This window comes from Globicephala melas, chromosome 7 (assembly GCF_963455315.2).
Source record: "Globicephala melas chromosome 7, mGloMel1.2, whole genome shotgun sequence".
NCBI classification, from domain to species: Eukaryota; Metazoa; Chordata; class Mammalia; order Artiodactyla; family Delphinidae; genus Globicephala; species Globicephala melas.
In genome coordinates this window covers 28511322-28537257 of record NC_083320.1, presented here as the reverse complement: position 1 = coordinate 28537257, position 25936 = coordinate 28511322, and the positions used below count along the sequence as shown (strand labels likewise).

At 34.2% G+C, this 25936-nt stretch overlaps 2 protein-coding genes across 7 annotated transcripts in view; one reads left to right on the top strand and one right to left on the bottom strand.

Moving 5' to 3' along the window:
• The window catches only part of CREB1 (cAMP responsive element binding protein 1), a 56481-nt gene that overhangs the window by 6879 nt on the left and 23666 nt on the right, over positions 1 to 25936 (top strand). For 3 of the 6 annotated variants that reach the window (XR_004038807.3, XM_060301948.2, XM_030853556.3), the window contains exons 2-5: positions 11508 to 11629; positions 17546 to 17692; positions 18409 to 18450; positions 24841 to 24941. Coding sequence is in view for 5 of the 6 variants with exons in the window: in XM_060301948.2 (XP_060157931.1) it covers positions 11516 to 11629; positions 17546 to 17692; positions 18409 to 18450; positions 24841 to 24941 (404 nt within the window). In the remaining variant the exon portion in view is untranslated. The remainder of the gene's footprint in view (positions 1 to 11507; positions 11630 to 17545; positions 17693 to 18408; positions 18451 to 24840; positions 24942 to 25936) is intronic. The other 3 variants (XM_030853577.3, XM_030853568.3, XM_030853585.3) reach the window with 3 other exon arrangements.
• The window catches only part of METTL21A (methyltransferase 21A, HSPA lysine), a 54246-nt gene continuing 42009 nt past the window's right edge, over positions 13700 to 25936 (bottom strand). The window contains exon 4 of the mRNA XM_060301954.2: positions 13700 to 14241. Within this exon, the coding sequence (XP_060157937.1) occupies positions 14129 to 14241 (113 nt within the window). The 3' untranslated portion in view covers positions 13700 to 14128. The remainder of the gene's footprint in view (positions 14242 to 25936) is intronic.

Genomic DNA, 25936 nt, shown 5'->3' with positions numbered 1-25936 from the left:
AATCACGAGAAAATTTATTCATTTAGGTATTTTTATAGATATTAAATGAAGTATTGTTCTAGTTGCTATAAACAGTAAAGCCTTCGTATGTGGCTTTACTGCCCTCATGGAACTCACAGTATAGTGGAGGTGACAAAAATATAAGAAAGAATGATTTATATGTGGCAGAGTATCAGTTTTTGCTATCTTGAAGGACTGTTGAGTTTAGAAGAGAAGGCGTTCAGTGAGGAAATGTTTTGTGAGAAAGATAGTATTCAAATTGCATATGGAAGAACTTGGAAGGTAGAAGTAAAGGGGAGTATATTGTAAGCAGTGGCATGGACAACAAAAATGAAGACATGGAAGTAGAGTGAACTTGATATGTTCACAAGTTGGTGAGGTGAAGAAAGTGTCACATTAACTATAAATCCACACTACGAGAAACCCTGAGTGTGAGGCAGGAAGCTTTAAGTTATTCATGTAAGAGGAGGAACGACATAAACAGGAATGGTGTGATATTTTGGGCTAAAATATAGATATCCTGACTCTTAATCCTTTCTCCTTCATGATAGATTATATTGCAGTTTAAAAATTGGACATCATTGATTCATTTTTAGCAGCACTGTTGAACTACAGTTGACGTACCATACAGTCTACCCATTTCCAGTGTACAGTTCTGTAGTTATTTAGCATGTTCACAAGGTTGTGCACCTATCACCACAGTCAGTTTTAGGACATTTTTGTTAATCAAAAAAGAAACTCCACATCCCTTAACCATCACGCCTCAATCTGTCCATACCCCGAGCCCTAGGCAACTACTAATGCACTTTCTGTCTCTAGATTTGCCTATTCTGAACATTGCGTATCAAAGGACTCTATTGTGATGAGCTTCTTTTACTTAGCATATTAATACTTTCAGGGTTCATCCATGTTGAATCTGTCAGGACTTCATTCCTTTTTATTGCTAAATAATACTCCATTTTATGGATATGCAGTATTTTATTCATGAATTCATGTATATTTGGACTTTGGGGCTGTTGTGAATAATGCTGCCATGAACATTCATTTATTGCACATGTTTTCATTTCTCTTAGGTTTATACCTAGGAGTGGAATTGCTGGATTGTATAGTAACTACTTTAACTGCCAGACTGTTTGTCAGACCTATGGTGGTATCTTTTTACATTCTCACCAGCAATATATAAGGGTTCTGATTTCTCTGTATCCTCACCAACACTTTTTATTTTTCATTGTAGCCATTTAGTGGGTGTGAAGTAGTATCTCATTGTGATTTAGATTTGCATTTGCCTAATGACTAATGCTGTCTGGCATCTTATTGTGTACTTATTGGCCATTTATATATCTTGGAAGAAGTGTCTGTTCAGATCCTTTGCTCATTTTTAAATTGGGTTATTTGTCTTATTGAGTTGTAATAGTTCTTTATTATTCTAGATACAAACTTCTTAGCAGATATATCTGATTTATAAAAATTTCTTTCATTCTGTGGATTGTCTTCACTTTCTTGGCACGAAAGTTTTTAATTTTGACAATTTCCAGTTCTGTTTTTTTCTTTCGTTGCTTGTGCTTTTTGGTGTCATATCTTGGACATCATAAATTCTTATTTAATTATAACAGACATTTTCTAAATATCTCTGAAAGCCCAGGCAAACAGGACACCACTATTTAACTAAAAACTAAAATCTAGTTTTAGTTTTTAGTTAGAAAAATAACTAAATCTGCTAATGCATATTTGGAGTTACACCCCACCTGCTCTGGTCTTCTCTTTTATCCTGTGTCCAGATCCCTTAGTTGAGTGACTGACCAAAAGAAGCAAAGATAAAAATCAAGAACTAACAACTTTGAGTGAAACATTTAAATTCAATATACTATATTTTGCAAATTATTTGTTATGAGAGAATTTATTATGTTTGTGTGGGTGTAGTATATTACTCATAAATTCTGCTATTTGGGGGGGAATTCACACTTAGCAAACTTTTACCATGAAGGCAGTAGTAACTCCTTCATTTTTTGCAGATGACTAAACTGAGCTCTGGAGAATTTAAATTTACATACTGGTAGAGCCTTTTCCCTGGGCAAGAAATAACAGTGAAGCATAGTCTTCATCACTCTGAATATTAACAGCATTATCTCTTTGTGGATAAAGTTTCCAAGGTTCTAGCTTTATTGATGATTACTAGAAATTTTTGTTCCTCAACAATAGTTAAGTTTTGGTTTATAAAAGTTCACTTGAAGGAAGTAGCCACGGTCTTGAAAAAATATATTGATTTCATTATCTTATTAATTAGGTCAGCATCAACAGAAAGATTACCATAAATAGCCAGCTCTTGCTTTCCTTTTTTCCATAATTCATTGTTTTCCTATCATTTCAAAATAGTTTATGGTTTGAAGTCATTGTTAACTAAATACTTGTTTGGAGGGACTTTATAGGTAAACTGATGGTAGTTTATACTTGCCTAGCTCTTTTATATGTATATAATACATTTTTCATCTCTTACTATTAGCTTGTGAGCTCTTTGAGAGAAAGGTTCTTGCCTGCTTTAAACTATAGTCCTCATAGTTTTTGGCAGAACACTTATTATGTAATGTGCACAGAAAACTTACTTATAATGAATGAGTCCCTCTTGGAGGGTCACAGATTTAAAAGGCAAGATTAAAACCAATCCCCCTTTAGAGTTGCACAGGTTAAAGGAAGCAGACATAAATGCTTATTAGACAATTAAAACACTGAAATTACAGATTTGTTTTTTAAAAGCCAAGGAAATTAGGTTCGTTTTTCATAGCTTAAAAAGAAAGTTTTCTCCTTTGAGTTTTAGTTAATTCTGATGCTTTACTAATACTTCCCACCTCTGAAACATGAAAAATAGCATGAGATTGTATTAATCAAAGTGATTACCAGAAAAAACTGCCTGATTGGTAAAGAAGTACATTTACCTGGAATGTTGGACTTGATTCAGCATTGATTCTTTCAGGATTAGAGATAAAGATACCTAAACCTGAAGTGAGTCTTTATCAAAACTGTACGTAAAGTCTTTGCTCATCTGCATGTCATTTTTCAACTTTGTAGATTAACCATGGCTAATTTTTAAGATATAGTTCAATATACCCTTGGTGCTTTGAGTGCTTGGGATTTTTCTGGTAAGCAAGACATAATTAAAATGATTAGCATGTTGCTTAATAGTTCATGCAGTTCTGCTGTCAAATATTTCTTCACTTTTTATAATATTTGAGGCTAGGTGGTATAGCCCTGAACAGTCTTGTGAAGTTCTTACAAATCTCTTAACATCTTTAGTTCTCCATCTGTGAAGTCACAGCTAAAACCAGAATTCCTGTCTTATGACTCCCACCATATAACATGTGCTGTCTCACTTCAGGAAAACTGATTTTCACTCTTTGATGTCTAATTTGTAAATAATTCACCAAGAATAGCATTTTAAAATTTAGCTCAAAACAGAACTGTTAAAATGATAAACGTTAACTTTATAAACTTATTTTTGAAAACACTTGGACATTCATTTTCCATTTCAATGTAAGTTATTTTCACATAGTCCCTGGGGTTTTATTGAGTAAATGGAATAGTAGGCTATAAATTTTTAACTTCAAGGCATAACTTTTGTAGGTCCTTACAGTATTAACCTTGAGCTAGTTTATGAAGCAGAACTTAAAATTTGAAGACAGTTTCACTCTTTAGACAACACGGAAATTGCTTTTCTAAAAGTAACTGTATGTAGGAGGTGCATAATGCCTTTTTCCTTAAAAAATCAGCTTCAAAAATCTATTTAGTAGAACTTCATATATAGAAATTTATATAGGGTCACTTCTTTGAAAGGCTCAAGGTGTGAAAATGGTATCAGATGTGTGTTTGCAAAGAAGGGTTGGGATAAAATGTTATTATCTAAAATAATGCATAGTCATAGTTGCTGCTTTGCTAAGCAACACTGTTTGTCTCTTGGTGACCAGATACGTGAAGGCTCCTTTCAGAGCCTTGAGTAGTCTTACCTGAAGGAAAACAAGGCAAATACATTTTGCCAGTACTTAAAAAAATAATAGTAACTTTGATTTGAGAAATCACTAAAGCTTTCTTACTGAAAGATACTGTAGAATTAGTCACACTAGGATATGAGGATGGCTATATCATAAATCATGCAGTACATTTCTATGAATCCTAATGCACTTCTGTTAAGTACTTCCTTTGAGGACAGTATCTTTCTTATAGAGCATGCTACACATTTTTAAATAACTTTACCTATTAAAAATAGCATTAAAATTAAAAATAGCATTTAAATGCTCTGCAAAACTGCAATAAATCATAACATACAAATCTTGAACTTAATTAAAGCAGTTTCTCTGAGTTCAGTCCAATAAACAAATCAGGGAAATAGTCTTATTAAATAACATTGAGAAGATTCCCCATTGTTGTATGCCTTCTTTTTAGGTAGTGGTAGTTGAGTACTGGCATTTACTATTAATACAAAGAATTTATTAAAACATACAAATTTTCAGGCTTTTATTTTTGTCTCATAAATGATTAAATCTCACCAAATTCAGATCACACAAAATTAATTTCATATACAACTTACCTTGCCTTCCTCTAATATCTAGACTGTAGGCTAAAGTATGGATTTGTATTCTAGTTAAGGGAGAAAGACCTTAGTAGGAGCATAGAGGAAACTTTCTGAAAATTATGTCAGAATTTACTTAGCTTTATAAAGATACCAGTTTATTTTAGTTTATCACATTGACTGCTCTCTTTCCCTAAAAATGTATGTATATAACCTTATTTTGCTAGGGTGTGATCAGTCTAATCTAATAAGGTTCTTACAGTTGAAGTTGATATGTGTGTTGAGAGGGGAGTGTGAATGTGTACATATATACATACCTACACACATGTATATGTACACATGCAGCATTTGAATATGCTATTTTCCTAGCTGGTTTCAGTGAAAGTATGGTGTATTTAATAGCAAAAGACTATTATTAGCATCAGAAACCTGGACCATTAAATTTCCAGTATTGATTGCATACATCTCAGTTCTGCTAGATAAGACATACGAGATAAAGATAAATGAAGTATTTCAAGGTTAACAACCAAAAAACATACAGGGGAAAAAAAAGTAGAGGAAAAGAGGCAGTGCAACATAGTCATTGAGTCCTGGGAAGCTAGAGTCCTTTATGTAGCAGCTGAACATTTTGCCACTCTCTTTAGTAAATTAATCATAACACTTACAGAATATTAATCAAGACATGTTGAAGGTGTGAGAATGTGCTAGCAAGGCTTTCAAGCAGTTGTAAAGTACTAAAAACAGGTACAAAATAACTGTAGAAAGTATTGTACATCACCCCTAGACATTTTTAGGTATACTTCTGCAAAATGTTTTTAGTAGTATATCTGCCTATGACAACATACTAGTCATTTAGTTTTAAAATCATGTGCCCAAATGTGACTTTTGCTGTGATCACCCTGGAGACGTTAGACTTCTGCTTATGTGATTTCCTTAAATCCCTGGACTTCCAGATTGATGGGAGAGTTCAGGAGGAGTCGCCCACTTGCTAGGTGCAGGGGAAGTTTTTCTTCTTGCTTATAATTAAGGTCATTTGCATTTTAAAAACCACAGCATATGTTCATATGTTCTATTAATTATGAATATATTATTTCTTCTTCACAGTGCATTTCTCTAAATACTTACCTCTCATCCTAGACTGGATTAAATTTGTCATAGATTTAAGGGATTAAAAAGTAAACTAAGTTGTAAGGGAGATGGATTTATTTTTCATAAACTTGAACTAGAATGTTTAGGACCATAAGGACTTGGGCACTTCTTAAAGGTCAAAATATTTTAGGAAAAAGAACAAAGTGAAGATTTACAGCATTCTCTCCTTTTGCTTAATGGTTGTTAGCAAAAGTGGTGATATGGGCTTGCTTTCTTTTTTGATGATGACCTTTAGTTGACTTGACTTGGTAGAGGCAGAAAATACAGAATTAGTGCTGCCAGCAGTTTATCCCTGATTTGGTATAGTTCTATACAGGTGCTGGGTAAGTGAATTTAAATGCTACCTTATCAATGAGGGCTTTACTGGTCTCCTTTTATAATACTGAAAATCCCTCCAATATCCTTCCCAGCTTTATTTTTTACCCAACACATCTTACCTTCTGATTTGTTACACATTTTACTTGTTTACTTTCTCTCTGCTATTTCCACACATTAGAATATAAATTCCACAATGACAAAGTTCTTTAAAATTTTATTTCTTCATCCCCAGTAACTTGAACAGTTCCTGACATATAAATGCTCAGATATGATACTGTAATACAAGTATAATGTATATAATATAAATTGTTAAAATTGAAGATAGTGTTGGTTTTGGAAAAGTGAGTTATTCACTTGTGGTGAATTACCTCAGGATATATTGCTTTACAAAGTAGAAGTAAAATACATTGCAACATAAAAATTCTACCAATGACTTACTTTAAGAGACATCATTCTCATATTCTCATTTTGCCCAGGTAGTTGCTGATTGGCTTGGGATGACCATTTTTTCTTTATCTTTTATCCTTGCTTCTATGCAAGATCACGCACCAGGCACTGACTCACACATGTCTCTAAAGGCCTACTATAATTTAAGCCTTTGCTTATACCATTTTTCTTATCAGAAAATAAATCCCCAAATTTATCAATACTGTATTTGTCTCTGGTGTTTCTTTGGCGTTCCAGCACTCTTGACTATTGCAGCATACTCTCCTTTTAAATATCATGGAAGCAGTCATTTGACACTTTATTGGGATGTTTATCTAAACTATGTTTTAAACTTTTAAATATCTACTGTCTTTATAAAGGTACAAAAGTGATACAGTCTTAGATAAATTTCTTGAAGCTTTCTAGGATGGAAAGAAAAAGCTGCTTTATCCTCTTTGAAAATTAAGAAAAGGGACTATTAAACTGTTTGATAAATTTTATATATTGTAATATATGTGAATGGTAATATTTTTATATTTGCCCAAGATTGAGAGGCTAGGTGACCTATTCTTAGTCTGTTTTCTTTACTATGAACTATGTACTAAAAGGAAATAATATATAATTTTATTAAGTGGTCTGCATAATTATGTGTGTGTGTGCATATATCTTGTGTTGTCAGTTCCTAAGATCAGAGCACTTAAAAATTGAGAGAGATCTTTTAATTCATCTCTCTTGTTTTCAGATGAGGAAGCTGGAACACAAAAAGCTTAATTTCTCCAACGACCACTTGGTGACAGATCCAGCTTTCCACCAAATGTTAGGGTCTTTCCCAACTACTTAGAACAGCATTCTTTGTTTTGCTCAAGATTGGGTGCATAATACTGCAGGATCACTCCCTTTTTATTTTTCATGTTATGAGTTAGAACTCTGAAGACCATTGTAGCAAAATGGCATGTATCTTTTTGTAGCAAAATGGCATGTATCTTTTGTTTTGGCTGCGTTGGGTCTTTGTTGCTGCGCAAGCTTTCTCTAGTTTCAGCGAGCAGGGGCTCCTCTTCGTTGTGTTGCAGAGCATGGGCTCTAGGTGCACAGGCTTCAGTAGTTGTGACACATGGGCTCAGTAGTTATGGCTTGCACGCTCTAGAGCGCAGGCTCAGTAGTTGTGGCGCATGGGCTTAGCTGCTCCACAGCATGTGGGATCTTCCCGCACCAGGGCTCAAACCCATGTCACCTGCATTGGCAGGCGGATTCTTAACCACTGTACCACCAGGGAAGTCCCAAAATGGCATGTATCTTTGTGAATTTATTTTTTAAAATTTGTTTTTTTTTAGGAGTGACACTTTTGAAATTTGCTTCAAGTTCATAGTTTTCAAAGAATTATGTAAATTTTTAGGGATAAATTCATTAAAATACCTAAATCTTAAATATCAATCCCAAATAAATTTTGGAATTCAGAATTATTGGAAGAACTCTTAAGAATTCTTCACAAAACTGTCAAGACTAGATCTTTCATGATTTCTAAGATTCATTGTTTCTAATATTCCAGGTCCAATATTTGTACAACATTCCCTCTGAGTTCATATGTACCTGATCTTTTTTTAATTTTACAGTAGTATTCAGTCTTTCTTTGTTTTTGCACTCTCAGAAAGCATTCATTTGTGTAATGAATTAGGAGTCTCCTTTCTTGAGTAATTTTGGAAACCTACATATTGGGTCTAGTAACTGATCCTGTGTCTGAAGTACTGCTCTGCTGGCTAAGACTGCTCCTGGGTTAATAGAAAAATTGAAGACTGTACACATTATACCATAGCATCTCTTCTCTCTCCACCTGAAGATACAAACAAAAAAAGAGTAAAAGCTTTCAAAGTCATAATTAAGGTGCTCGTGTTAAATGCTAGTTTAGTTGGAGACTGTTATTTCAGTACCCTCAAGGTGAAAACCAAAAGAATGGTTTCTGTTTTAGTTGAGTCCTTTGAATTTCTTATCTAAAACAAATTGTTTTTCTGTAAGTAATTCTCACCTGTACTTTGAGGAAGGCCTGAATTATCTTATGAGAGACAGTAATTATACTGTTGCCCAAGTGGTTGATATCTACTCAAACTAATTAAGAAGGCCATCCCCCACCTTGAAAAAGGATTGGTAGTCTGCCTGAATGAAATGATAATAAAACACTGGCAGTTTATTCACATGGGGGATGCTAACCATTGGAAATACCACACTTTGTTTTTAGAAGAAAGTAAAAAATAAGTAAAAAGAATATTATCTAGTTGGGGAGGGAAGAAGGATGCAAATCACATTCCTATTTTGAATGTGTCCTTGTAGCTGTAATTACTTATGTTAGCTAATGGTTTTATTCTTTTATTATTATAGAGTCATAAATATTTTAATTTTTGAAACAAAAAGTTGTAATGATACCCTATACCTTAAATGTCAAAAAAAAAAGAATTAAGTAGCCCTGACATACTGAAAAGTAAACAAAAACAAAAGAAATATGATCTGTGCTTTGGATTACTTTTAATCAAATGGTGGAGTGAAACTATATGGATGACAGCATAGGTTAAAAAAAAATGTGGCTTCGACTAAAGTCTTTCAAAAATGGTTGCATGTTCTCTCTCTACAAAGGAAGTATTATGATGATAAATTTGTATTTATCTTCTCATTCTCATTAAATTGATGACTTAGGGGAGAAGATAGAGAAAAGTTTGCGGGTTTCTGCTCTTATTTAGCTTGACTCAGTACTGTCCTCAAATGGATTCATTTACTTATTTTATTGTTACTAGGATTAGATTTTTTGCTTTCATGTGCCATTTTCTTCCAGAGCAAAAATATGGACAGTATTTAGTATACATAAACTATTTTGCTATTGATGTTGCTTTCTGTTACTTTTGATGTCTTTCTTAAATTTTTTAGTTTAAAAGAGCACAGGTTTTAAGTGTACAATTCAGTGAATTATCACAGAGGGTAATAAAGTTATTTGATAATTTTTTTTAAATAGTTATTTTTACTCTTTGGAAATGTAGGGTAAACAGTTTAGGTGAATCTTAAACAAAAATACTAATTTCATATAAAAAGGATCAGATTTAAAAAATTTTAGCAGATATCTCAAAATCATGACTGAAGTAAAGCTTTTGGTTCAGAGTTTCAAAATGTTATCTGTCATTTCTGGTATTAAAATTTCTTTAATCGTGCAAGTAATCCTGAATCCATGCTTATGGAAAGAAAGAAAAATAAAAGTAAAGTACTAAAATATGTAAAAAGTAAAAGGTGAAACTCATCCTATACAGTTCTATCAAATCTTTCTTTCTTCAGAGCCACCACTTATTATGATTCAGTTATAACTTCCCATACCTCTTTTCATGCATACACCTTTACAACAATTTGTTTTACTTGTTTTTAACATAAATGGACTTCTACTTTATAGTATATTCATAACTTGCCATTTCACTCAGTCTGTCTTGGAAAGCTTTATGTGTCTTTACATTATAGATAGACTTCATTATTTTTTATTGCTTTAATTTTTTAATGGTCCTCCTTAATGATGGATACTTGTTTCCAGTTTTCTGCTATTATAAAAAAAAATTCCATCCTTGAAACATATATCTTTGTGAACTAGCCAATAAGAGTTTCTTACTGAATTAGTAGTTTCTCTGTATTCTAGATGTTATTGTGTTGATTTTATGTAGCAGATATTTTCTCCTTGTGTACTTGTCTTGGTGGCTTTTGTCATATTAACGTTTTAAATAATTATGTAGTCGTCTGTTGATCTTTTCCTTTGTCATCTGTTTGGTGGCTTCTGTATTTCTACATTATTTATATTCATTTCTACAGAGATATTTTCATTTTTAACTGTCACTTGTAAAAACACTTCCTTTTTATAGAATCCTGTGAATGATGGCAAAATGTTAGCATGTGATACATTCTGATGGCATGTAATAATCACATAAGGATCAGTGACTATTTTGATGTCGGAGTTATGAAATAAATGTAATAAATTCTGGAAAAGCATTGGAGTTCTTGTGTTGTTTATGGAATCACCATAGGTAGTCCTTACTATTAAATTTATTTTTGACAGGTAATATGCTAGGTACTGAATGGTAACAGTAGTACACAAATAAGAAGTAATCCCTTTTATTGTGACTCCTTTAGACACAGTTGCTTTCCTAGTTATATCTGCTATATATAATCAATTTCCCTAACCTCAAGGTAGCAGCTACTGCTGCTAGGAATTTCTCTTCACTTTTGCTGTCATCCAGTGCCAGATCTCAGAAATATAGTAAACTCTTAGCAAAGCAGCTTCCAAAAAGTAAGAAAGATCAGCCTTGATTAACTTATCCAGAATTTTGCAGTTAAAATTTTAAAAGGTGTTTTATTGTGTGTGTGTGCACGTGCGCACACACACGTGTGTAATGTTGCACACTATATATAGGGTAAGGAGTCAGAACACAAAGTAACCTTTTCAGTTGTTTGAGGTCTGACTCTGTGTCTATTAATCCCACCTTTCTACCTTGATACCCAATAACTTGGGCTGTTGAAACCTGGGCTGTTTTGTCCTACCACCAATAATTTCCCAAGGAAGTAGCTTATAATTCTTCTGTTTCCCTATAATAGGAGGGAATACCCATATAGGCGGTACCTTGAAGCCAGTATCTCATAGACCCTGTCATCAACTCACTTCTACTCTCTACCCTCCCTCCTTACCTGATTGATACATTTTTGAAAAAATTATATTTATGCTGCTGCCCTTCCTCCCCTTGTTAGTTGGGAAGATTCATGGAAGAGAGGAATCCCGTCTTCTATAATAGATGGAGTAATATCCCATTGGGAAGAAATGGCAAAGGAAAAAGTTCTTTCTTTTTTGAAAAGACTAGAACTTTTTAGCTCAGCGTATTTGGACAAGTCTGACAATAATTCAACTACATTATAGTTTAACTAGATTTCTGAGTGCATCTGCTAACCTAACCACCACATATACTTATTTACAACTTGAAAATTGCCTTTAAAACCACAAAAGCACAAAGCACTGTAGTGCTTGTAACACTCTTCCATATTATTGTAGGTAACTAAATGACCATGGAATCTGGAGCAGAGAACCAGCAGAGTGGAGATGCAGCTGTAACAGAAGCTGAAAGCCAGCAAATGACAGTTCAAGCCCAGCCACAGATTGCCACATTAGCCCAGGTATAAAATACATGGAGAGATTCCAAGTTGTCTCTTCTAAGAGGAATATGTTTTAAACAAGAGAACTTAGTTTTTATTACAGAGATAAAATGAGCAGAAACATTCTTAGAATATCAAAATTCCTATTTACTTAGTATTAGCCTAATTTTAGAAATGATAGTATTGATTCAGTAACATAACAGAAAAATGTATTGTTAAACACTAACACACTATTTGTAGTGACATAATTCAGAAATAATTACATTTAAACTGATGGGTAGATTGTCTCTTAAAGGAAGAAAACCTAATATGATAACTGCTTTTTTTCATGTCATATAGATTTATTTGGGAGCATGGGAATGCAGATAATCTGAAAGGCTAAATTTACATGTGTTTAAACTAAAAAATAGGATAAGCAAATAAATTGACACACAAGTAAATTTCAAGGATGATAGTTTTTGTCCCTGTATATTTTAAATATGATTCATGATTCTTTCATTTTGTCTTTGTCTTAAGCATTCTAAGGTTATATTCTCATTTTTGTTCTTGTGTATTTTTTCTCAGATGTTTTATTTTATTAATAATTGTTGGCATATATATGAGTGAGAAAGGTGGTTAATATAAAAACCAAGTAGCAAACAATAACCTGCTAGGTAAGAAAATGTGACATTGCCTCTTTCAGATGAAAGCTCCCAAAAGAAAATAATCCTAGCCAAGGCTCTGGTATGTTGAGCTTCAGCTTCACAAAGAGTTTAAAAGCTCTCTTAGAGGAGTCATGAGCAACAGTGGGTCTTGGGATATAGAGGGCTAACCACAGGTGGTAACCACACTGAGCTAAAATATGGGCCAAATACTAGACCTCCAGCAGGAATGTAGTCAGAAGCGGTGGGCTGCTTTGTGTTTTCTCCTAAGATCACCTGGACCCACCTCCAGCCCTCAGGTGTAAGGCAAAGCAGAATACATTTAGGGATGAAGTAAAAGTACTCAAGATGAAGCAGGTGTGGGAACGAAGGTAAGAGCATCAGGACTTCATTAGCACATGGTCAAGGCAAATGTGCACAGATAAGAATATGGGCTCATCCAAACATTCAGCCCTGTGGTAAAAAGAAGATATAATACCAGCAGGGATCTTGGTGGTGACAACCTTCAACATATCTATCTCTTGGGACATCATTTTCTGGTCTGGTTGTCCTCCACGTCCACTAAATAATGTCATCCTGGAAATTCCTTTCTTCCTACTGTCTTTCTCTTATGGAGTTTTTGTTTCCAGTGGTCCCTTGAGCAAGTTTGACTGGGTAAAGAAATCATTTTTCTTTCAAATTTTGAAGGCATTGATCCACAGTCAACTTCTAGTGTTGCTGTTTGAAAAGACTAAATCCATTTCTTACTTTGTATCTCTGTTATCTTGTAAAAATCTCTCTTGTTAGCAGTGCTTCACTATTTCATCATCAAGGCCTTGGTTTGTAGCAGTTTTCATCCATTGTGCAGTTGTATTCAGTGGGCTTTTTTTTTTTTAGTGGAATCTCGGGTCTTCAAATCTGGGCAGTTTCTTTATTTGGTTGATGATTTTTTTTTCTTTCTCCTTTCTCTCTAGGATTCTTGTGATCCAGATATTTTACCTATAGGACTGTTTCTCTGATTTTCTCATCTTTTCTCTCCTGTTTTCTGTCTCTGTCTTTCTGGGAGATTTTCTCAACTTCACATTTCAACCCATCTGTCAGATTTTTTTTATTTCTGCTGTCATGTTTCCAAGAGTTCCCTTTATTTCTGAATAGTCCTTTTGTGTTTTAATAGCATCCTCTTTATGTTTCACAAAGGCAGTATTTTCTCTTACCTCTGATAATATTAATTAAGTTTTAAGTTTTCTTTCCACATAGATTTTCTTCTGTGTACCTTTTCTCCCTTCTATCTGTTTTGGTCACCATCTTTCCTATCAGAAGATTTCCTTGAGTATTTCATAACTCGAGGTTTTCTGCCTACATTTAAAAGTAGGGAACCAAAAACCTGTATTGGTAGTTCTGTGGCTCTTTTTGGGGCCTAACATCTGAGTTGTGAGCTTCACGGTAGGATGATTGTGGCATCCCACTGGCATTATCTCTCTTTTTTTTTTTTTTTTTTTTACATCTTTATTGTGTCATTATCTCTTAAGTCTTTCTTCTCCCTTTAGTGTTGGTCACATTTGCAGAGAAAAGCTTTACTAATCTTCTGCTTATAGGTAAAGACCTTTGAGCCAGACGAGGGAAGAGGACTGGGACTTAGTACCCACCTCAGCAGTGCCTGGTGTTAGGCAGTCAAGAAACCACCTATCCAGAAAATAAACCTCCATTTCTCTGTCAGCATAGGGTATAGATTAGTTATTCTTCCACAGAGAGTTGAAGAGGGGATCCAATTGCTTTTCAAAGACCTTCGATCAGCCTTCCTTATTTTCAGCCTTTCCTTTCACTCTGCCTTCTGGGGTGCCTTAGATCCTGAGCCTCTTAAGGACTTTGTGGCAGAAATCAGTCTGTCCCTGCCTCTGCCTCATGAGTTGGCCTTCTGAGGTTTTCCAAGTTCATTACCATTCATCCATTTCCAGCCTCCAAAACTCTTACTGTTATCTCCTTTCCCATTCTTCTCTGCTGGTGTGATTATGCCTATAAAAACAAAATCAGTGTCATGAAGCTTAATTGGAAATTCAAGAAAGAACAAAATTATATGCACATGTTCAATTTGCATATAATCACTGATAAGTGGAATGACATGATATTTGAATTTTAGGAAAGCTAGTGTCTGTTCCCATTTATATTTTTTGTTGTTGTTCTTTTTAATACCTAATTACAAGAGTTTTTTTTACTTGCTCATCCAAGTTCTTAACACATATATTATACATTTTTGACATTATTTCTCTCAATTCTGATACCAGTTATTTTTTGGTTGTCAGTCTTTAATACTAGAAATATATAATAAAATTTTCAAGTCCAAAACCATTGTGATGTGATCAATGAACAGTAAAAACACAAATTCAGCCTAACTAGTAAAGGAAGAAAGTCGATCTAAAACAATAATGAAATGCCTTATTTTACTTTTAGAATTTACAGAGATTTTTTTTTAAGTGGAAAAAAAAACAATGTTGGTTTTGAGTATGGGAATGTTAATTTTTATGGATGGTTTTAAGTAAAGAGTTGGGTAAAAGGATGATCGTTGCAATTTTGTTGTAAAATAACTTTCTTGTAATAGGCAAATTTGAAAACCTAAATATTCAATAATAATTTTTGTATATTCAGTAATTTAATATTTAATAATATTAAGTTAGTGATTTTATTATTGTTTAATTATTACTAATAATTTAATTCCAATAATTTGTTGGGATTTATTAAACAAATTATGTAATTCTTACCATTATACCATTCTTTATCATTAAAGAATACTATTAATGGTATGAAGAGATATTTAGAATGGATTTGAAAGATAAAGTAGATTCTGTGATAGTGTTATGAAAATTGAGTGTATATATGCATCTTTAAAAACACCTATATCTACAGGAGAAATATTAAGTGATTAACTCCGAGTGGTAGGGATATAAGCAATTTTTTCTTTTTTGGTATATCTGTATTTTATAAACTTACAGTGAGAGTAGCCATTATGTAGAATAATTAGGGTAGAAAAGGGATTATTTGTTGAGTGAGCTTGTTATGTTTACCCTAGAGAATACTCAGAGAAGAGGACGTACTAATTGCTTCAAATATTAGAAGAGCTTTCCATTGAGATGGGATACTCTAAATAAATTATGGTTTTGGTTCTCAAACTTTGGCGTAGGCGAAAGTGTCCTTGGGTTCATCAGAGATTCTGACTTTATAAACAGGCACCCTATATAACTCTAATGGTGGTCGTCCATGGACCACATTTTGAAAACAAGGTAAAAATAAGATGTATAGTAGCCAGAAAAACGATTGATAAGGAAGGCCTTCCTAACTGTCCAAAGGAGAAGCTCATGGTTTTAGCCTCTACCTTCAGTAGGTATCTCCCCCAAGCTTCATAGTCAAATATTTAACTGCCTGCTAAACATCTCTACAAATTCAGATATCATATCAGTTCCATCATCTTCCACCACTGCCCCAACCACCCATAAGCTTCTTTTTGTGTTCTCTCTCTTTATGGCATAGTCTACTAATTCTCACCCAAACATGAAATATGTGGGTCGTCTTTGATTTCTGTCTCACCTCCTTCAATCAGTCATTCATAAAGCCCTTTCTGGTTAGCCTCCTGAATTTTCATTAAATCACTTCTCTCATTCCCATCCCTACCACAACTCATGCCTAATTTCTGGCCTTTATCATCTCACCCTTACTACTATATATAGACTTTCTCAGTTGGTCTCACCTCCACTTTTTTCTTCCTCTGAGATAAGTGTCTTTCACACTGCCACTAAATTAAAGTGATCTATCTGAAATGCAAGCCTCACCATGATTTTCAGGAGTTCAAAAGCCCTTCAGTGCTTTTCCCAATCTCACGGTAAAATGCAAGTTCTTTAACGTAACATATGTAAGATTTTTCATGACTAGCCCATCTGGCCTCTGCCTACCTCTGTTATTCCATCTTTCCACACTTCCTACATCATATAGTAACACACTTATGTGCTCCAGTAGTACTGGCTGCTGGTCATCCCTCTTTGCCATTTACAGACACTGCTGTTTCTCTTTGCTTTTGCCATTGCTACCCTCTGCCTGGAATTCTGTGCCTCCCCCCTGCAAATCATAATAACGTGCCTTACTTGTATTCTTTATTTCAAATTCACATGCTTCCCTGGTAGCCTCCCCTCCTCTTGGGTGGGGCGGGGTAGCTTTCCTCAGTGTGTCCATTCTTCCCTTTGCAAACCTCATTACTTCACTGAATTATATTTATTTGTGTTCTTTTCCCCATTCCTTCATACACATGCCTTAATAATTTCGTTTAGGGCAGGGACCTATGTCTTTCTCATTTCTGTAGTTTCAGTTCTAACATTGTTTCTGACACACATATCCGCAATAACTTTACCAAATGAACAAATAAAATTGCTGCCCCCAAACGCATTCAAGCACAGGAACAGTAAATACCATCTGATAGACATGTATGACTTAAGAACCCTTCTAACCTGGGTATTGAGTCATTAAATCTGCCGCCTTTGTGCCTCAGGAGAAAACTGGTCTCTCATATTCTTTCAGTTCTGCTCCCTTATTTCTTCAAGAGGAAAATAAATCCTTGAAATATCAATTATTATCAGTTCAGTGGGTGGGGTGAGGATAGAAATTTTCAGTTCATAATATCTATTAACACTTTCTCATTAATGAAAGGCATACTTGTAATTAGTTTACAAGAGATAAATATGCTGTATACTGTAAGATATGTATTTGTTCTAGATTTAGTAGCTAAGTTTTGCCCAAGTTTGGGAACAGTTATGTTTTAGAACATGGGTTATTTAACACATGATATTCTGAAGACTTATGTTTCTTCAAAGCTAGCATATCTCTTGACCTTGGGTAAGTGACTTAATCTCTTGGAGCACTTCATATTTCTGTCTCTAAAATGGAGATAACCCTTATTCTAACCAGTCTGATTTCTTCGAAGGGCAAAATGAGAAACTGAATATGAAAGCAGGTGGGAAAATGTAAGGCACTATACAAATAAAGTGGTATTTAGTGTTCAAAGGAAGTCTGTGTTATATATTTTGATGTTACATTAAAATAGTTTTTTGGTTTTTGTCATTTGGGAGGAGTTTAAAAGTAGGGGGCATGGGAAGCATTTGTAGTCTTTCTTCAAAAACAATATTAAGTTTAATGATTAGTTTCTTTCACACCAATGGAATACTTAACCTAGCAGGAGGGTCTTCCTTTTGCTGCCAAAGAGTTGTTTCTTACTAAACATGAGTACTCCCCAGGAGGTATCTGTGATGGTAATTTTTTTCCATGTTCAACACCATAGGTATCTATGCCAGCAGCTCATGCAACATCATCTGCTCCCACCGTAACTTTAGTACAGCTACCCAATGGGCAGACAGTTCAAGTCCATGGAGTTATTCAGGCGGCCCAGCCATCAGTTATTCAGTCTCCACAAGTCCAGACAGTTCAGGTATGTGTATAAAAAGTTCTGCATCTACTTTCATAACTGTTGTTTATAGCCATATCTCTCTCCTTTCATTATGAAAATAGGAACATATCTAGTTCAGAGTTTATTTTACTTTACAGTAATTATGGAATATGCTGCATCTGTAGTCACCTTAAGTATAGGAACATATATACACAAGAACAGACATATAAGAAAAAACTTTTTCTTAAACTAAAAAAGGAAAACAATTGAATGGGAAAAATCATAAAGTATATGGGATAAAGTGGAAATATTGGGAGAGACTATAAGGCTGATGTACCTCAGTTAGGGAAAATTAAGATACAAAAATAATAACTTTAATTATTTTCTAAACATGCAATTGGAAAAAATAACCCTTGTCAAAAAGTAATAACCTTACCTAAGATATTATTTGAATGTAGAGAAAACCAGCTATGTTTAGGATTCTAAGTTAGAGTATATAACTTTGAAATGATATATTCAGAAAGTGCACTTTAAGAATCAGGGGTTTTTTCCATGCATGTTATCTTATTCTTTGGAAAGATTGTTCCTTTGGTTTGGATCCAAAGGGAATAAAGGTGTGTAAACCTCTACTTAACTGTAGGGAACCTAGGGCAGTATACATCTTTTCGATGAGCTTATTGGGGAAAAAAAAAAGACTTGAACGTTCATTCAAGTAGGCCATAACCCCAGCCTCCCATTTCATATTTTTTGCTTCACAGTCTTCCTGTAAGGACTTAAAAAGACTTTTCTCCGGAACTCAGGTGAGTCCTAGGTCCTAGATTTGGAGAGAACTATTTTTAGAAAGGAAGGTGAGAAATTGTTCTTTATATCTTTGTCCCTCTCTATAAACATAGAACTCAAGGTTTGAATAAAAATCTTAAGAGATCTTCTAGGTCTAGGCCAAACTTGTTACCTACCCAGCCCTTAGTCTGTTGCTTAATTTCCCTATATAATATCCTTCTCTCCTCCTCCAAATGGCAGTCCAGCTTTACTTGAACACTTTCAGAGAAAGGATGCTCTATCTCCAGAGGTAACTGATTTATAATTGGGGGTAATTGCTAAAATATTCTTTCCTGTGGTGAACCAGAATATCTTTCTAAAACTTTTACCTAGTGGTCCCAATTCTATTCTCAGAAACTAGTTAAGCAAATTTAACTTCTTTTTCTATTGGGCTGCTTCCTTTTCCCCATCTTCCACATCCTTCCCATTTAAAAAAAATGTCCAGACTAAGTAAATGCCTGTTTTTCTTCAGCCATTTATATATGACATAGCTTTGATTCCTCTTCACCATCCTTGTTGTCTTCTTGTGGGTGAGAACTCTGGTGTTTTCCTTGAGTTTAGTAGCCAGATTGATTGATACTTGGAGAGGGGAGAAGTCCCTCCTTTGTCCTAGAAGCATTCTATCAGTATCATCAAAGGATATACCAGATTTTGTCAGCCATATCATACTATTGAGTCATTGAGCCACTGTTAACCCACCTCTGCTTCATTCTGTCCCTGTGCCTTTGGTTTGCTTGGACATTTAAGGCAGGGCGGTGTGGGGGGTGGAGAAAAAAGAAAGAATATTTTGATATAAAATCATCAAGTTCTGTGCATTTCCATACTGAAAGATATTGGGAATGGAATTTGTTGTTACTGAGTAGGAGACAGTATAGTCCAGGTAAAGACTGAAGAATTTGATTTTTCTGTGGAACCACACTGACTGAACAATAGTCTCCTGTCCTGTGCCTCAGTTTTTATTTCATTGAATGCTTCCTAACTGTTTTTCGTACTATGTATGCCATTACTAATTCCCTGCTCTTATCTTCCTCTTGATGATAGTGGAAAGAACCTGACCTGCTAGTCAGGAGACCTAGATTCCAGACCCCACATTAACCTTTACTTTTTCTTTTTCACTTACAGTGGGAGATCTTTCTATAAAGAACACACAAAAATTATCACAAAATTTGCTAAGATTACAAACATTGGTTTTAATATATGATGCCTAATTGTTGATTATATTCTTAATTTTAATCTTTACTTTGTGGTAAGAGTAATAATAATAATTTGGACCTGGGGTTATATGACCATTAACTTTATAGAAATGTGTATTCATCTTTTCAAAAATAGATTTTTCCATCAAAGTGAGCTGTGCTTATAATTAAAAGCCTGAATTCTACAAACAGAAACATAAACAGTATTTTTTTCTTTAAAGGCCCTAAACCATGGAGAAGCTATTAAACTTTAATGGTAATGTTAGCTGGTTAACAGTGATTAGCATTAATAAGTAGGAAGTGGTTTATATCAGAAGAGGTGATCAAACAAGGAGAGAGGTGATTCCTCAAACTTCTCGATGGGAGAATATTAGTATTCTAGAACAGCATTTCCAAAATATACAAGGTACATTTCTCTTGATGTGAGAATAAGACTTCTGTTTATCTTTTTTCATCTCAGAGTATTAGAAACTAAACTACTAATATTTCATGTATGGCTTGACATTGGTGCCCTAACATTATCCTTATGTATATATGTACATCAAATCTCACAGATTATGTAAGAATTCCCACAAAAATAATGGGAGTTACACAAATGTATAGAAGTTAACAGTGGCATCCTCACTTGTTAGTTTTGGATGCATTTTTAATACATTCATTTCCTCAGTAAATTTTTATTGGTCACATGCTATGTGCCAGTCACTGTTCTAGGTGATATGAAAGACAGCAGTGAACAAATAATACTTCTCTATTCTCATGAAGATCACATTTGAGCGAAGAGAGACAATGAAAAAATAAAATGTGTCAGGTGAGGATTAAGTGCTGGGAAGATGATTAAAGCAGGAGAAAGGGATAGAGAATGATGTGGAGGGAAGGGTGTTTTTTTTAGGTAGGGTGGTCAGGGAACACGATGAGCAGTGAAACTATAAACTAGTGAAGGAGGCTAAGCCATACAAATAATGAAAGCAAGTCCAAAGGCTCAGAAGTGAGAGTATGCTTTATGTACCAAAGAATAGCAAGAAGTGGCCTGAATAGAGTGAGCAAGAGGGATAGCGGTTGGAGATGAACTTTCTGATACAGTCTTTACAGTACTTCATGATGTGATGGGAACAACAATAAAAATCTTTTGTGCAAGATAGAGATTCAGTGATTATCATATAGCAAAGTACTTGAGTTGCTTAACATAAGGATGAGTTTACTTGTTTGCTTTTTACATAAGACAAGTATTCCAAAGTTTCCGATCTTTTTAACAATGGCAAGCAAGGGATGACTTGCAAGGGATATGTTACCTAACAGATATTTTTGAAAGAAACAAATTCCTTTCAACTGTCCTTTCTGAGAGAAAGTGGCATTTTAACAATGCATGAGAGAATAACTGTATCTTGAAAGAAACTTGTGCTGTGGACAGAGTATTTTGAATATAGAAGTTTGGAAATGTTCCCATACTTTTTTTTTTTTTTTACCTGCAAACAGTGTAAATTTGTACCCTAAAAACTCAAATCTATATACTTTCAAAACTCTGGAAATAGAGTTTCTAAACTATTCAGAAGTCTTCTAGAGTTTCAGTAGGTGTTGAACTTATTTGTTAAAATATAAAACCTTTTATTAGCATATAATAACTGACCAAGAGCCAGGGAGATGAAAATATACTAGTAAATCTCATCAGAAGTTTGTGTAATTGACAGATGAAAATGAAAAATGATTGTTTTAAACAATAGCAGATGTTAAATCACATTTCAGAAAGTCCAAGCTTAGAATCAGATTTTTGAGTCACTGTTATAAAATACTAAATGACTTTTAATTAATCATATTAAAGCACATCATTCTCACTGTTATGAAATATTAAATGATTTATCTTTAAGAAATTAACAGATGTATTATAATATTTATACTTATCCTCTTTAAAAATTAATTTGTTTTATGATATAGATAAAACTTGTAAATAAATATATATGCTTATATAAAATTTTCTTATAATTAATTTATAAGGGAGATCTGCAGATCAGAAGAGTTTGGAGATTATTGCTCTAGACTTTTATTAAACTTCTTGATCCAGTGAGTAAAAACTGTACCTAAACCTGAGTCTGAACTCTACCCAAGAAAAGTGCTTAAGTTTCCAGGGTACCATGTATAGTTTGAGAAAACATCTAATACAACCATTTTTTAAATTTTGTTCTAATCACTGTATATTTTATTTTGAAATTTCAAATAGCATCAGAATAGGACTTTTCCCCCCCCTTATAAACAGAATATATGGGTTTTTAACAAACTGAGAGAAAATAGAGAAATATAGATGTAAAACTTTACATGTACAGGTGGTGGTTTGGCTTTTTGAAAATTTCTTAACATATAAGTGGCCATGGTTAAAGACCTATTTAAGGAGCTCAGGAAGGGGTTAATAAGAGGTGACAGGAGGTGAGGACCAGAGGAAGGGTATCTATTGTTGAAATGTGATGGTAGACTGTGATACTTAAAATTGGGATATAATTTTTCATGTGGGTATTTTTAATAACCTATTACATATAAACTATTATTTATTATCAAAGGATTTTTGGCATGATTTTTAATGGTCTTAGAAATGTGGGTTCAGTGGTTTTGGGATTTTCTTGTTTTTTGATTTGTTTTTGGTTTTGGGGGTGTGGGGTTGGGTTCTTCTGCTTTTTGGTAGATAGACCATAAGAGTTGACTTCCTAATTCTAAGTTCTCTCTGGATAGTATTCCCCCAAAGAGGAAATGTTACATTCATTATGTAGTACTGAATAGTTCTGAATTCTCTTTACATTTAACAAGTTGCAGTACATATCACTTTTATGTGGAATCTTAAAAATACAAGAAACTAGTGAATATAAAGAAAAAGACTCACAGAGAACAAACTAGTGGTTACCTGCGGGGAGGGGCAATGTAGGAGTAGGGGACTAAGAGGTACAAACTATTATGTATAAAATAAGCTACAAGAATACATTGTACAACACAGGGAATATAGCCAATATTTTTTTTTGCCAATATTTTATAATAACTGTAAGTGGAATATAGCCTTTAAAAATTGCGACTCACTGTACTGTACGCCTGTAACATATAATATCGTACAGCAATCATACTTCAATTTTTTTTTAAGTTGCAGTCACGACAGAGTGATAAGTTAATTCCTTTTGTATGAATTGACAAATTCTTTCAAATGAGAGGAATGGGGGGCTTTTCGTTTTACTGGGAGCAATAGATCCATTGAGTTTGGGGGAAAAATTAAGGGCCATATATTTAATAAGCAATGATAATTTATTTCATTTCAAAATTGTCCTATGGGTGGTTTATGTAGCGTGCTTTAAAATTGTTGTTTTAATGACTTTCAACTTGGGAAAGTGTGCCTAAGTCATTATGTATCCTTAAAAGAAGGTTGTAAGAATGAGGGTTAAACAAACAAAAGGCAGAAAGAACAATAGAGAAACTAAGGTTCTGAGAAGCATTAATGAGGGTAAACACTTGTCAGGATACTATCCACTTTGAGTTCAGTCTTCTTGTTATTCCTCGAATTCTGACTCTGCTAAGGCTGTTTCACAACTCATCACTCTACATCTATGAGAAAGTCTGTGCAGAGACTATGCTGAGTGGGCTAGTTAACAGCAGCTACAGAAGTAGGAAATTGTTCTGGGTGCTCCTTTGGCAGTAACTATAGCACTATTACTCTGTAGAGAGTCACAGACTAAATTCAGCCTTGTCCATCTTTTTATCAGTCATTTCTGGATTCATTCAGTGTTACCTGTTAATTTTTAGGTCTATAAGACTATACCGTTTATACTTTAAAGTGTTTGGAGGGGCACATACATTACTTTATTATAGACATATTTTGTAAAGCATTACTAGATTTAGCAAATTTCATTTTAAAGTGAGTGTCTATCACAAAGCTCTGTGAAAATGAGTACCTGCTGTCCAGAACCCTTAGGCTCAGACCACATACTTGATTTCTCAAGTTCCTCTAAATGTGTTCATTCTTATTGCCATTGCCATAAATTTTGTTCAGGGAGCTAACCTACAGAGACCCTTTTGCCTTGGCTAAATCTAATTCTCACTCTTACAGCATGATGCTCACCTAGTTCAGGAAAGAGCAGGAGGCTCCTGCTGATTAGACTAGAGAAACTTGGCAGTATAAATTTGACAGACAAGCTTGCCTAGATGAGTGAACTTCTAGTCTAAAAATGGTCTAAAGACGTTCCTGGGTTGCTGCTTCTGACAAAACTGGTTTGAGATTGGAACCAACAGGATTTTGATGCTGGTAAGGCTGTCTAGAATTGAGATGTCAAGTGTGACAGTGACTCCACTACTTCGTAGCTTTGTGACTTGGGTGAGTTACTTAAACTCTTTGTGCCTCAGTTCTTCCATCTGTAAAGTGGACATAATAATTGTACTTATCTAGCACGTAAAGTTCCTGTAAGTATTAGTGAGTACTAAGTAATGTAATATATGTATATGCTTTAGCATAGCACCTGGCACATAGTAAGTTCTCAATAAATGCTAGTTGCTGTTATTATCCCATGTAAAATCTGTATTCAACTTACCTTTATTACTTCTCAATCCAAGGATACTTTCCAGAAATGCACAGTCCTTTACCTTGAAGTTTTGCTTAATAAAAATTGTAGAATGCCAACTTTGAAACGTGTCTATATGTAGCAGAGGGCTTCTTCCAAAATTGTTAGGAACAACCATCTGGAACACGGTTGAAGGATCACCGATCTTACTTGTACAATTGTAAATATATTCAAAACTATTTACCCAGTAGTTAAAGGAAAATATTTGTATAGGCACTAGACTTAATGGCCAAATATTTAGTTGTTTATTCTTTCTTTCATGTCAGAAACTTTATTTTACTTGGTAGTTTTGTTCTAACAACTGTAAGAAAACAACTGACAAGTAATATTGATACATTCTGGGTTGATTACAAGAAGTCCTGAAAGAGATTAGGCTGGTTTTGATGAAAAAATTTTAGGTCCTCTGACTTCTGTAGGATGAGTAAAGGGGAGAGGAAAGGGATGGTATGGTTGTCTCCCATAAAAACTGATTTTTTTTCTACCGAATCACATATAAGGTTTATATATGTCCTTTTGTATTTCACTTTTTCTTAAAATTCATAAAAGTTTTATGAGAACTAAATTTGATTATCAAGATAAAGTTCTTCTTTATTTTCAGATTTCAACTATTGCAGAAAGTGAAGATTCACAGGAGTCAGTGGATAGTGTAACCGATTCCCAAAAACGAAGAGAAATTCTTTCAAGGAGGCCTTCCTACAGGTATGGAAAATTAATAGTTAAATGAACTTAGAATCGGAAGTATAAAGGTACCCTTACGTAGTTGCAGATGAAGAGATGTCGGAAGGCCAATGAGCTGCTGGATTCAGGACCATACAGAATACTTCTCTTCATCTTGAGTTGCTTCTCTCAAATAAGTAGAACCTTACTGTACAGAATAAGAGCACTTCTTACTCTGAACAGTCCTGGATAAACACTGATTTTTTTTTTTCTTCTGTTTTTGTAGACTTTGCTGGCTGCTGCTTTTCTGTTAAAAAGATTGGAATACATTTGATAAGGTTATAGCATTTTCTAGCTATATGTCAATTCTGAGGCTACACTACCTACTTCACAACACATTTCTTATGCCATGGTACTTAGCATGATAGCTGCTTGTTAATTTAATAGTTGTTCAGGGTGATGTTTTGCTGATGTTCCCTAATTTTAGGGGCACCTTACTGTAGTTTTGTGTTCAGCTACAAAAGTTGTGTAAATCCATGCCTTGCCTCCAAGATGGACCAAAACTGTTTCTAATACTACGTAGAAATTGGCTCCATATTAAATATCTCCAGGAAGAGCAGTTCCACAAATCTTCATAAGCTTACTTCAGAGTTTAATGAACTTCAAACTTATTCTTCCCTGCTTTAGCCTGAATTATTTCTATTAATATATATTTCTGTTTTTCAAAGGGATGTTGAAATTTTTTTTCCCACTTTCTTGGCTGCTAAGCTAGCCCTTTTCTCTATCCTTACAAATAAATTAAGGACCCTAAATAAATACCTATAAATTGACTTTGAGGTCTTAAGAAATTCTTTGTTACCAAGTATGTGTTACCTTTATTTATACTCATAATTTTTTCAAAATATAGCTAGTTTTATCTTTTAACTTCGAAATGTATCTCATGTTAGTATATAAGATATTTGATCCTGAAGCAGATTCAACCTGGTACTAAGAAACAAGCTACATGGCTTCTCTCTATATAAATTCTAGGCAAATCT